Source organism: Miscanthus floridulus, chromosome 10 (genome assembly GCF_019320115.1).
Source record: "Miscanthus floridulus cultivar M001 chromosome 10, ASM1932011v1, whole genome shotgun sequence".
NCBI lineage: Eukaryota > Viridiplantae > Streptophyta > Magnoliopsida > Poales > Poaceae > Miscanthus > Miscanthus floridulus.
Window position 1 is genome coordinate 22,800,002 of NC_089589.1, and position 13,092 is coordinate 22,813,093.

A 13,092-nucleotide genomic window follows, 5' to 3' on the forward strand; every position below is an offset into this window, starting at 1 on the left:
GATGTTGTCCCGATAGAGCCGTAGAGGTACACTCACAGGAAAATTTTATTTTTCTGTCGGTCTCGTTTAACGCACAGAAAAATATCAGACCACCGACATAAAAACCCTTAATCATGCAACAAATTGGATACAATAATTATATATAAAGAGAACAGTAGCAACAACATATCAAATATGAACTGTCCATACTGTAATTTCATCACAACATAATAGATAGCATACATATAAAGATCCAAATGTTCAGCACATTCATTAATGGCATCCGGGCTACATATAGATGATGTCCAAATGGTCCGGCATCGATACATTCAAAAGCATTACCATCTCATCTCAACAGTTCGTCTCAGTCAAGATGAGTAAAGTACCAGCATGCATCATTGAGTCATATTATAGCTAAAACTAAAGCTAACAGATTAGAGCCACTACTAGTTAATGTGCAAAAGCACAACTCTACAAAAGAAGAAACCACCATCACATCCATGTCTTGCAACTAAACACAACCATCACATTATCGATACATGATCGCCATTGTTGTCGGAACCTTGATTGTTGTCAACGTTTGCAGCATGAAGATCCCCATTGGTGTGGCCAACATCATTAGCATTGTTGGCAGATTCTGAGGCAGCATGAGAAGACCCAGTTGCCTGAATGTGAACAAAGTTACAGTAAGTGGAATGCAGAAAAGTGAAGGATCCACAACGCTTTCATCTTGAAATGCACAGCAAGGCTATTAGGATTTGTGTGATAATATACCCATGTGAGCCTACAACAGTGTGCTTCCCAGAACTGAATTTTGCATAGTACTAAATTGATCTATCAAAGTACATTACCATCCCACTAGAGAAGTCAATCATGCATACAAATGTCAGCCCGATGCCCCCATAGCAAAAACATCATATGACATCACTGATATGAGAATAAGCCAGAGCAACATGTCGATAGTGCTTGCGATGCCTTGAAGGTTAATTACCACTTCAATACATCTCCCAAAAAAATATAATGCTCATGTGCATGTTCCAAATCAAGTAGCCAAACATCTCCTCCTTATCTAGAGGTACAAGGCAGTACCAACTGAATAATGCCAGGAACCATCTAAATTACTAGTACCCAAAAGATAGAAGCAACAGCCAAAAAGAGAAACAAGAGAATCAAGGTCTGAAATATTACAAACCAACATAAGGCCACTTCCTCACTGCAATAGCCATGCAAATTCATTGCAGTAGCTATACAACAATCAACATGAGGCCACTTCCTCACTGCTGCACTGTGTGTTGACATTCTGAATAGTACCCCACAAAATACTAATCAGTTTCTACTTCCTTTCCATATTAAAATCTCTAAGTGATGGATATGACAGCTACAAAACATGTTCATGGTGGAATGAAGATATACTCACAATTGCTTGCGTAGCGGACAAGTGTCGTAACGCTTCTTCTGGTACAACCCTTCCTGTCTCCTGGTAAAGGTTCTACAAGTCTATTGCAAGCACAGATATTTCAAATTTAAATCATTAGATAATTCACATATAATATTGGTGAATTATTTACAAGAGCATTGCACATACCAGTACCAAGCCTACAAGAACTTTGTTTTGCTGCAGTGCGTTGTCCTTTTCACGATTCTCTCGTTGCAGCCTTCCATTTGCACGACGTAGCTCTTCCATTTCTCGAGACATGTTTTGCATAGTCACTGAATTTGATGGACGCACACTTATTTCCCTTCCGGCTGCCCTGACATCTGAAGACTTAACCGCACCATTTGCTATGGCAAGACGCCCATGCTTTCTCGAGGCACCACTAGACACATCATATAGCGCCTTTCCATTCAAATATTGTTGTTGCTCAACCTCATGCCCATCCACTTCCATGTCTGCACCGTCTCCATCCTCTTCGTTTGCACATTCTATCCTCTTAACAGCAGCAAGGTAGTCATCCTACAAAGACCCAGTTCTAGCACTAGTTAGAAACCCAGTTCCTGAAAATTGAAGGTAGCTACTGTCTGTATCTATTTGCTTGCAGGTAGCTAGCAGCATGGCAGCAGGTCCAGCACTAGTTGCAACAGGTTCCAACCAGATCTTGAACCAGTTAGAACTCAGTTTGCACTAGTTACAAACCCAGTTTGACCAGACCCAGCAGCAACAAGTTTCAATCAGACCCAGTTTGAACTGGTCAGATCTAGTTCTAACTGGACCCAACAAGATACGATACTGTACATTAACCCGCCCTTCATACATATCAGTTTAGCGAAAGAAAATATACATCTTTAAAGCTGTATAGCACAAACCAGGTTCAGGACAGGACAAGCCCAAGAGCAAAAAGAAACCCCAAAAGAACAGAATAGGCTCATTGAGCGCTGCATTATGACCCACCTCGCTTTGCTTAGCAGCATATATCACTTGGTACTTTGGCAACAGCTTAATTGAGCACAGCATATATACAGTTCCTATTCCATGCTTAAAATCCACACATCAATGGAGCAAGCAGCAAGAACTCAAAGAAGAAAGTGCCATGTACTCTATAATGCACCATCTGTTGAATCGAACAATGGGGCTAATGTACTCTATAATGCATGTACTCTATAATGCACCATCTGTAATATCACCATTAAAAGATGTAAGACGTATTAATCTTATACTGTTCTTAGTTAAATCCATACAGTAGAATAGCTGTATGTAGAAATTTATCTTACTACTAGTAGATCATAAAACGAGCACTATGAGTCTGACAATTGCATGTTACTATCAATTGCATGTTACTATGACGGGGCCTATATATGATAGCTGCACAGCATTGGTCATCTATATTGGAAAAGTATTTTGAAAATTGATATAGGTAAAGTTTACCATAGTTTATTTTTTATTTAATTTCTTAAAATAATAAATTTCTCCCTGCGTGACTTCATGCAGATATATCCAGCCAGGTTATTTGATGCTGGATGCTTCATTGGATTTGCAACCAGCCAGTTACTGAATAATTAAAAATAATGTTAACACGGACAACATGGATGAAGAAACATTCCACGAAATTGTTTGTGATGAGCTGGAACACTCGATCAAGCACTGCCACCATGACAGGGTAGCATACAACTGTTGAACTAGGCCATAGCACCTCACACTTGATGACTGATACAGTGCATACTCATTTTTTTTCTTCAATTGCTATATCAAGTATTGCAATTTGTTTCAATGTTTCTCATGGTTCGTCCTTATTTTTGTGAGGATATGTTCTAGACCTGCTGTCCAAAACCCAAACAAACTGAAACTACTCAGATTTACCAACTATAGACAGAAATTTTCATGACTCGTCAATTGATAGATCATCAGTGCACTGGTCTCCAAGAAGACTCTATGCATTAAAACAACAGCAGTTTTCTAGCGCATTTGACTTATTTGTGCCATCCTAAGGATTGGAGCAAAAAGTGTCCAAACTAACAGTAGCTCTTGTACATCCAAATTAAATAAGTTGAGAGCTAGGGTTTCACTAGTGCCTAGTTTTATACTGAATCTATTTTCATGCAAATCATTGCTTCAGAAATGAAATATTGAAATAGAAATGCACAGGTTGATGATAACGTGTTTTCACGAGAAATGAATGATAATAATTATAGAACAATAATAAACCAATAGTTTTCTTATTATGAAAGGTATTATTTGTCGGTAACAATTGATCATGTTTGAAGAAATCATTAACCTGATGTGTATAGTTTCAGAACTTGAACAATGTTAGTAAAATCAGGTAGTTACGAGAGGGACACATGATATAAAAGTAGTATCACCTATAAATGTTGCAATAGTAGTAAAATGGATAGTCCTCACACCTGCATCTCATCGCTAGATGGCACTGAAGCATAGATGTACCTCTGGTACCGCTCTAGAGTCTTAACCAGACTGATATTAAGGCAATAAAATAATGAATAAGTGATATTAAGGCTACTGTTGAAATGGTTGGTTTTGCTTATCCCTATCCAATGTTATGTGCACAGATATATGACTACAGCAAGCCAGAAAGCCACCAGCAACCTTTCAAACAGCAATTCACCAAGAGGAAAGGCACATCACCAGCAAGGCAGTTTAGTTAGCTTCTTCCAAATGTCATATATTAAAAAAACAGAGGAAGTACAAAGATTAACTAGGACCACATATAGTTAGACACATGTCAGCTTAGCAAGGAAATGTACATCTTGAAAGCTGTACAGCACAAACCAGGTTCAGGACAGGACAAGCCCAAGAGCTAAAAGAAAACCCCTAAGGAACAAAATAGGCTCATTGAGAACCCAGAGGCATATACTACAAAAAAGAAGAATTCCTACACAGGATTAGGTGAGATATGGCCCCCTTTTTTATCTTTAGGGGGGCAGTAATATCTTCAAGTAAACTCAACACCACTCGAAGTAGTATACACCCTAGAACTGTACAAGAAGAAATTTTCAGCACACATGTCACATACATACCATGCGTTTCTGTGCTTTGTGGCTACTGATTGAACCGCATCTACCATTGCTATCCAGGCTTTTCATGCCAGATTTCATCGCAGCAAATGTATTAATAGGAGTTGCTTTCTGTGGTCCAAAGTTAGCTTCCTAACAAATAGTAAATTTTCCAATGAGATATGAATATAGAATAGGCTACTAAGTTCCTAAAAAGACATTAAAGAATAAAGAATATACACGTGCATACCAATACTTGTTGTGTCTTTGTGAATGGTCTAGATCCTCCTCGGTTTTGAGCAATATCTTCATTACTTGAGCGAGATGTTTGCCCCCTCTTACGTTTGACCTTGTACTCATCTGAGCACCAATAAGCACAAAGGAGGAGCCACACCTCATCATTCAACCACTCGAGCTTTCCTTGCTTGTATTGCTCATACTCGAGGTCAATATGGCATGCTACTGCATCTTTGATTTCTATGTGTTTTATTTCCCTGTAGTACTCCTTGACAGCATCCACACGGACTTGATACATCATGTTCCTCACCCTTTTCTTCAAACAGGTTTCTAGAACACAGTCCGCATCTTGTTGATCTCCTACTGCAACTTGGAACAAACGCTGCATGTGTACAAAACCATGAACATAAGTTTCACATTGCATAGATTTTAGAAATTTCAAGTTTTAGATGTTGCTCAGAAATTTCAGATTGAACATAGGTATCTTACCCAAAATTCGGAAACCACTTTTTCTCCCCTTGTCATTTCCGTAGCCTTAGGATTTTTATGAAAATAATCAGCCCAATCCAGAGCTGGGCGCTTGAATTCATCACCGTTCTCATCCACCTCCACAATCACACCTGGATATTCTCTTCTAAGTATGACCCCAAGCTGAGTAGTGTATTTGTAAGGTGGTGGGTAGTAAATATAACTGAATTGCCTATAAATAAAGTAACAGGTCAGCACAAAAGGCTGCTAGGATATGGAAGTTCACAGCAACTACAGTAGAATTCATGCAAGTATTCGGACATAGAAGTTCACAGTGAACATGTAAGAGATAAGACTTTGGTGCAGGTTTACATCTAAGCACTAATGGTTGCTAAAATAGTTGAGTGTGATGAGTAGCTTACTGCTTAATTAATCACCAATTAGTCCTGGACATCATCTACTTTATGCTAAGACACATCCTATCAGATTTATGGCATGTTTGGTTCTTTAATTCCCATCTCCTTTTTTCTTTTGGCAAGAAATATATGATCCTTGCATAATCTCAATAATGATAGTAACAGGAAAATTGCATCTCCGAGCATCACTTGTTAGAAAACAAAACACTCAGTTCAGATAGCTGATCAAATATGTATGCTTTATTTACTTTCCATGACATGCACTCTCTTGGTTCACATGTGTGTGGTTGATTTTCAATATACTAGCCGCTACACTGGAAAATCATGAGAAGTAGCTTAAGCTCCACTAGACTACAATAATCATGCTACTTCATCATGAAATAGAAAAAAACTGCCAGAAAATGCAAAGTTAGTGTATCATGGCCATCTTGGACTATGATAACCCGGATTCATCCTATGCCACACATGACATATATGTTATTGACTCTATAATCTTGTATGAATGCCGTCATTTCAAAAGGAGTTGGCAAACCAATGGATGTGGTTTGCTAGACCGACCTTTTTTTTCTAAATGTTTAAGAAGTTCGGTCTAAATCGGACAGAACAAATCAAGAAGCATGATTATTGCAGTCTAGTGGAGCTTAAGCTATTATTGATGGGAAAAGAAGGAATGTGCTACTTCTCTATGATTTTCCAGTCTAGCAGCTAGTATTATATTGGAAATGAACCACACACAAGTCAACCAAGAGGGAGCATGTCATACAAAGTAAATGAAGTATACATGCTGTTGTTCAAGCAAGAAATGCACTCACTCGTCACCACTTGGTTTAAGAGCCACTTTAACACCACGTGGAGGTTGTTTAAATTTTGTTCGGGACCCTGCCTTCCTTCCTCTTTTCTTGGGTGGCTCTATTGGGGGAGCTTCAACAACTATTGTCCTTTGTGAGTCATCGTCTGCAGTTCCAGAACCTTCATTTGTTTGGGCTGCACTGCTGTTGGCTACATGGCGTGTGTGTCGAATGGAATGGACCATGGTACCGCCTGCACTTTCAGAACCATCATTCCTTTCGGCTGCACGAAAACTGGGCACACGTTTGTTGCGTGTACTAACCATCTGCAGTAGATACAATATGTTAGATCCATCTTAAAACAAATAGTGCATCAGACAACAAATTATTGGAGGGGCAGCAAACATGGAAACTGCTATATTAATAAAGGATTGGAGAGAAAACAACATGAATTCAGATTTAGTAATACTGAAGCACACATGCAAACTGATATATTAATAATACTGGACTGTTGGCTGCATATTCAAAAACAGTTACATAGGATCTTATGCATAACTAAAACATATATTTTGGACTGCATATTCAAAAATCATTTGGATCATAAGTTTCTTCATCTTCTTCATCCATTGCTTCATCATCCTCTTCCGTCTCTTTCTCTTCTTCAATAGCTTCTTCATCATATTCCTCATCTAGAACAACTTGTTTCTGTATTGCTTCCAAGTCTTTTGGGTCAGTAACCTCATCTGATCCCGTTGCAATTAAGGAGTCCAAGGCATCACTCAAATCAATGACAAAGGCGCCATCCAAACCATCCGCTTGGTAGACATCCTGCACTACCCCTTCCATATTCATAGCTTCACTACTGCTTTCATTCATAGGCACACATCCATGTGGAGCAACATGGTAGACAACCCACCACGAAGACAACTCTCTGTTCTTACACGGGTATGACAGATAGTACACTTGAGTAACCTGACTAGCCATCACAAATGGGTCGAAATTTGATAATCTTAATGTATGATTGATCTCTACCAAGCCTAGATCTTCAATACGCCTCAATCCATTGGGTGTTGGATCAAACCAGGAGCAATAAAACAGCACCAACTCTAGTTTCATGCTGCCTTCCCACTCAATTTTAATTATATCTTCTATGATTCCATAATACTCTAGAGCATTGTCTGATTCATCAAAAGAAGTTACACAAACACCACTATTGATAGTTGTTAGCCCTACTCTTCCACTCTCATATTTCTTTGAACGGAATCTATAGCCATTGACATCATAACACCCATAGGACCTAACTCGAGGGCAGTAACCATAGGACATTTGGAACAGAGCATTGTGAATGCTAGCTGTTCTCAAGCACTGAAAAACACAAATTATGTGATAAGTTTTTTATCATAATTCACAATGTCGGAACAGAACAAAGGCTGAAGTGTATGAGAAAATTACTTGCTCTTTGAACCAATCAAAAAAATTTGGACTAGATTGTATACCACGGCTATTTTTCCAACCATTTAACCTTAAATCACGACGTTGCTGGTCTGTGGGAGCTATACGGCTCTTCCACTATTCATTATCGAAGTGTCTACATGAACACAATTCTTGTTATGCCTAGATAATAAAAAATCTAAAAGAGAACAGTAATGACGTTTTTGGCACAACATACGTGAAGAAATCATCCATCTCCGGCATGTTTGTCAATATGTATAGAAAAGCAACCTTGTACTCCTTGTTTGAGAGTTCACGAACACCTCTAGGGCTCATGCAACGACCCGGGCATTTAAAAATGTCAAGGTCACATGTACCTTGAAATGAAGATGCACAATCATCATAGCGAGGCACCTTATTTCTAACAGATGGAGCATGGGGTCTAAAATATAGGCTTAGTGTATTTGCAGCCTCTTCAACAAGAAATGCCTCAACAATGCCAGCCTCAACACGAGCCTTATTTCTTACTTTTTTCCTATGTTTTTGGATACACCTACGAAGTGAGAGCAACATATTACAGATAGCTAACTTACGGTCAGTGGCATAAATAAACTAGTTATTTCAATATTTCTAGATTTACCTCTCATATGGATAGCACCAACGTGCTAGGACAGGACCACCTAATCGTGCTTCATAAGGCAGATGTATGATGAGATGTTGCATAACATTGAGGAAACCAGGAGGAAATATCTTCTCCATTTTGCAAAGAAGCACTGCAACATTCTCCTCCAGAGAGTGGATAACATCTTTTCTAAGCTCTTTGGCACACAATTGCCGATAAAAGAAACTAAGCTCAGCCAAACAACGCCACACATTATCTGGCAAAAACCCACGAAACACTACAGGGAGCAACCTTTCCATAAAGATGTGATAATCATGACTTTTTAGTCCAAAAATTTTCTTTTGCAGTAGATTCACACCACGCTTCAGATTGGATGCATATGAGTCAGGGAACTGCAATTCTTTGAACCATTGTAGGATGGTTGGCTTAACATCTTTGTGAACGCTGAATGGACCTCTAGGCCTATCCCACTGACCATTGCTCTTTTGCATCAAATGCATGGAAGGACGATTACATATAATAGCCAAATCTAGCCTAGCTTTCACATTATCTTTGCTCTTTTCAGCTATGTCAAAACATGTGTTCCATATGGCTTCACCCATATTCTTTTCATTATGCATCACATCAATATTGTGTGGAAGTAGCAACTTATGGAAATATGGAAGCTGCCTAAAACAAAGTACATGTGTCCAATTGTGCAATCTACCGTAGGTTTGTGTATCACCAGCAAACTGGTTCACATGGGCTTGCATTTCCTCCCCTGTTAAGTACCTAGGTGCCTCATCAAACACCTTGGTGTTCTTGCGAAAAGCATTAGCTTCATTTCTAAATGGATGATCTTCAGGCAAGAAACGCCTATGGGTATCAAACCAGCAAGCCTTACGCCCATTAGGGAGTAGGAATCCTCGACAACCACATCCATATGGGCATGACAACCTACCATGGGTGCTCCAACCCGAAAAGTCCCCATAAGCCATAAAGTAATGTACTGACCAAAGGTAGATTCCTCTCATTGTAAACTCCTCCTTCAACGAAGCATCCCATGTTGTGACCCCCTTCCATAGTTCTTGAAATTCGTCAACTAAGGGCTGCATTAAAACGTTCAATTTTCTACCAGGATGCTCCGGACCAGGAACAACAAGTGCGAGGAAAATATACTCAGACCTTAAGAGTGTGCCAGGAGGTAGGTTCAGTGGGGTCACAAAGACTGGCCAACATGAGTAAGGTGCAGCATTCACATCAAATGGTTGGAAACCATCTGTTGCTACTGCAAGGCGCACATTTCTTTTTTCCTGTGCAAATTCTGGATAGTCCACATTAAATTGTTGCCAAGCCTCTCCGTCACAAGGGTGCACCATCTTACCACATGTTGTGGGACTATATGATCTCATTAACTTGGCTGTCTCCCCATGGAGATATAGCCTTTGCAGCCTATCTGTGATTGGAAGATATCGCAAAACTTTACGTGCAACCTTTGTTCGCCCTTCCACATACCGATTAGCACCACAAAAATCACATTTATCTTTGTCCTTGTTATCTTTGTAGAATAGCATGCAATTGTTATAGCAAACATCAATTTTGATATATTGCATACCAAGACCCTCTAATAATTTCCTAGATTGGTAGAAGTCATTAGGTAACTTGGAGTCAGGCGGAAGGAGTTCATGTACTATGCCTAGTATATCATCATATTCTGCGACGGACATGTTGTACCGTGACTTCACAGCAAACAAGCGAGCTACAGCAGACAAGCGTGAGTGTGTGGTTCTATCATGCACCAACTCGATCATCTGCACTAGCAACCATCCTATAGAAAGCTTTGGCATATGCTGATGGTTCAGCATCCAGTATAGGTGGATGGTGCCCAGCAAGCTCAACCAACATTTGATCCATCTGATCAACTTCATCAGTGCCCTCTCTATTTCCCACACCATCATATCCATCATGTGAAATCAGCCCCTCACCATGCTCAGTCCAAGTTTCATAGTCTTCCTTAAAACCATGCCTACACAAATGCATCTCTATAGTGTATCTTATATGCCTAAAGTAGTTCCGACATTGTGCACAAGGACACTTAATAGTATCATTTTCAGCTACACCAGGAATTGAAAATGCACTATTCAAGAATTCATTGGTTCCATCAATCCATTCATTTGAGGGAGCTTTGCCACGTTGCCAACCATTATACATCCATGTTCGGCTTGACATATTAACTAGTTCTGTTTCAAATATTAATATATTAGATATCACAACAAAGGAAGCTCAATTATTTTTGGTGCAAGGACAGACATTCCAAACTCAGACAAGTGGGCACACAAATAAAATGTAGAATAACAACATCATCATACAACAAATAAAACTAGTGAAGAAAGAAGTGTACCTTGAGTCTCACAGGTACTCAACAACTCTTCACTGTCTACCTCCAACAGGAACCTTCAGTCCTTGTTTAGCCCAAAATCTTTACTGCAGTACATCAGGGACATGAGATTAGAATTTCCAGTAAAAAAAAATTCATGCTATTAGTGAGGCCACTATGGCTGATATGCTGCCTATAGGTACTGAATAGGTACATGTCATGAAAATATCAATATTATATATTCTAGAGGGAAGAGGGAATACAACTGGTGTCGGAAGCAATATGCGCAGGTATCTTCAATGACTTGGGTAGTGGAAGCAACGTGGATGTCTACGTGATAACCAAGGTACATGTTTTCTGTTTTTATTTTATAGTTCCAGGGCCAAACCCTGGTCCAGATCCATTGCAAAGGAACCAAAGTAACAAGCATTTACAAAATTTTAGAGCAGAGCATCCTCATCATGTGAGGGACATAGGTTAATCTCAAATGCCACACATGCAACAAAGGGAGACCTTTTCTGTAATCTCTAGAGAAAATGATCTAGGGGTTAGTTGAATTCCCCCCCCCCCCCTGCATCCTATTCCTGGGATAACAACATCATTGATGGGCCACAAAAAGCTACGGGGCAACAATTTGGTAAGCTATTATCAGAGAAGCATTTGACTGCACAAACATTATAGGAACACGAACCCATAATATCTTCAGCCATGAAACATATTTGGCACAGTACAATACATCAGAATCCACAAGACGCAAAGTATTGAATGGTATAGGCAACCATTTGGCAACCATTTGTCGAACACATATGAACACTACCAAATAATAAGATCAGATGATGCGCAACAATTTACCGGCGGATCTGTCGCAGGGAGGTCGCGTGCAGGTGCGTCGCCGGCAAATCTGGCACAAGCCTCGCCCGGCAGCGGGCCTGGGGAAGCGCACGGGAGGGGTCGTGTTGGAAGGGGCGATGTCTGTCGGCGGGCTGGGGTGGCGGCCGGCAGCGCACAGGAGGGGCCGTGCCGAGAGCGCCAGCCGCGGAGAGGTGAGCCTGGGGCGGCGCCACGGGAGGGGCCGCGCCGAGAGGGCCGGCCGTGAAGAGGCAGATCTAGGGCGGCGCGCCGGAGAGACGAGGTGCGTCGCGCCGGGACGTGCGCTGGACGGGAGGGAGACCAGGGGCTACGGCCGCCGGCGGGCTGGTGGCTACGGTCGGTGGGCTGGAGGCAGATCTAGGCGACAGCGGACCTAGGGCAGCGAGCGGCGGCCATGGAGCTGTGGTGCCTAGCGGCGGGCGGCGAGCGGCGAATGTGCAGATGGGGGTGGTCTTGTGCGGCGAGCGGGGGACTTGGAGCCGGGAGCGGCGGACTTGGAGGCTCTTCGGAGTTCGGCCTCGGCGGCGCGGCGCGTTTGGGATAGCGTCGGTGGCGGCCGCGGGAGGATTTAGCTTTAGGGTGTTTTTGTTTTCGTTTTTTTTTTCACTCTCTTTTCTATTATACCGCGCCACTGTGCCTGTGTCTTTTTTCTGTGAGTTAAAAACCCACAGAATAATTTCTATTTCTCTGTGGGTGTTCACTGTTTTTCTGTGTGTATTGTCACGCACAGAAAAATAACTCAATTATTCTGTCGGTTTTTCTATATTTCTGTGGGGATTTTTTGAAACCGATGGAAAAATTATAATTTTTCTGTGTGTTTTGAGAAACACGCACAGAAAAAATCAACACGCACAGAAGTATTCGAGTTTCCAGTAGTGAAATCAATCGAATAACCTCCATACTTCAACAAACAGGAAGCAACAGCGTGATCAAACCACAAAAGATAGATCGACAGAAACAAAAAAAAAGAGATGGTTATCGATAGAAGTCACTTCTCAGAGGCAGCAGATTCGCACGCCAGTACCGAACTTGGCAAGGTCACCGCCCAACCACACCTCACAGGATCCAGGTCGGACCACTCTCCTCCCGGCCGCCCTTGGCCGGATCAAGGCCGGGGCGCTCCTCCGCTCACTTTCGTCGAGACAAAAAATAAAAAAGATTACCTTTAGGAGCAAGTATAATAACATGTTGTAAACTGGCTAAATGCTGAGGTGGAGGAGAGATGAGAGGAGAGAGAGGAGAAGCGGGCTGTAATGCTGAGGTAGAGGAGAGAGTGGAGAAGCGAGCTGTAAGCTTACAGCCGGCTTAGGCACGAGAAGCTAGAAGCTTTGTAAGAGAGACAAGTGAACCATGTATTAATAATGAAAAGCTAATTATTATATGAGTGGACTAAAAAAAAAGCTACAAAGAGACTTGCAGCAGCAGTCGGTTGTAACTATTAGCTTTGTTGTAAAGGAATACGGACTCCACACTCCTAGA

The 13,092-nt window shown here is 41.2% G+C and overlaps 2 protein-coding genes across 2 annotated transcripts; both read right to left on the reverse strand.

Annotated features, from left to right (window-relative positions):
* Positions 1–503: 503 nt before the first annotated feature.
* On the reverse strand, positions 504–4,527 carry LOC136488198 (uncharacterized). Its single transcript, XM_066485207.1, has 3 exons — positions 4,450–4,527; positions 1,565–1,933; positions 504–644 (listed from the first exon to the last, which is right to left on the reverse strand). Exons 1-3 carry the CDS (start codon positions 4,525–4,527, stop codon positions 504–506), a joined length of 588 nt encoding a protein of 195 aa, XP_066341304.1.
* Positions 4,528–6,916: 2,389 nt separating this feature from the next.
* LOC136488199 (uncharacterized) lies at positions 6,917–9,745 on the reverse strand. Its single transcript, XM_066485208.1, has 5 exons — positions 9,381–9,745; positions 9,159–9,242; positions 8,406–9,056; positions 8,180–8,318; positions 6,917–7,699 (listed from the first exon to the last, which is right to left on the reverse strand). Exons 1-5 carry the CDS (start codon positions 9,743–9,745, stop codon positions 6,917–6,919), a joined length of 2,022 nt encoding a protein of 673 aa, XP_066341305.1.
* Between the last annotated feature and the right edge of the window lie 3,347 nt (positions 9,746–13,092).

Coding starts and splice junctions, on each gene's coding strand:
- LOC136488198 (XM_066485207.1), bottom strand. CDS start 4,527: ATGAAATCTGGCATGAAAAGCCTGGATAGCAATGGTAGATGCGGTTCA. Junction 1,934..4,449: donor ACAAAGCACAGAAACGCATG/GTATGTATGTGA, acceptor GGGTCTTTGTAG/GATGACTACCTTGCTGCTGT. Junction 645..1,564: donor TTCTTGTAGGCTTGGTACTG/GTATGTGCAATG, acceptor GTTCACATTCAG/GCAACTGGGTCTTCTCATGC.
- LOC136488199 (XM_066485208.1), bottom strand. CDS start 9,745: ATGGTGCACCCTTGTGACGGAGAGGCTTGGCAACAATTTAATGTGGAC. Junction 9,243..9,380: donor ATGAGAGGAATCTACCTTTG/GTCAGTACATTA, acceptor TGATACCCATAG/GCGTTTCTTGCCTGAAGATC. Junction 9,057..9,158: donor GTGTTTGATGAGGCACCTAG/GTACTTAACAGG, acceptor ACTTTGTTTTAG/GCAGCTTCCATATTTCCATA.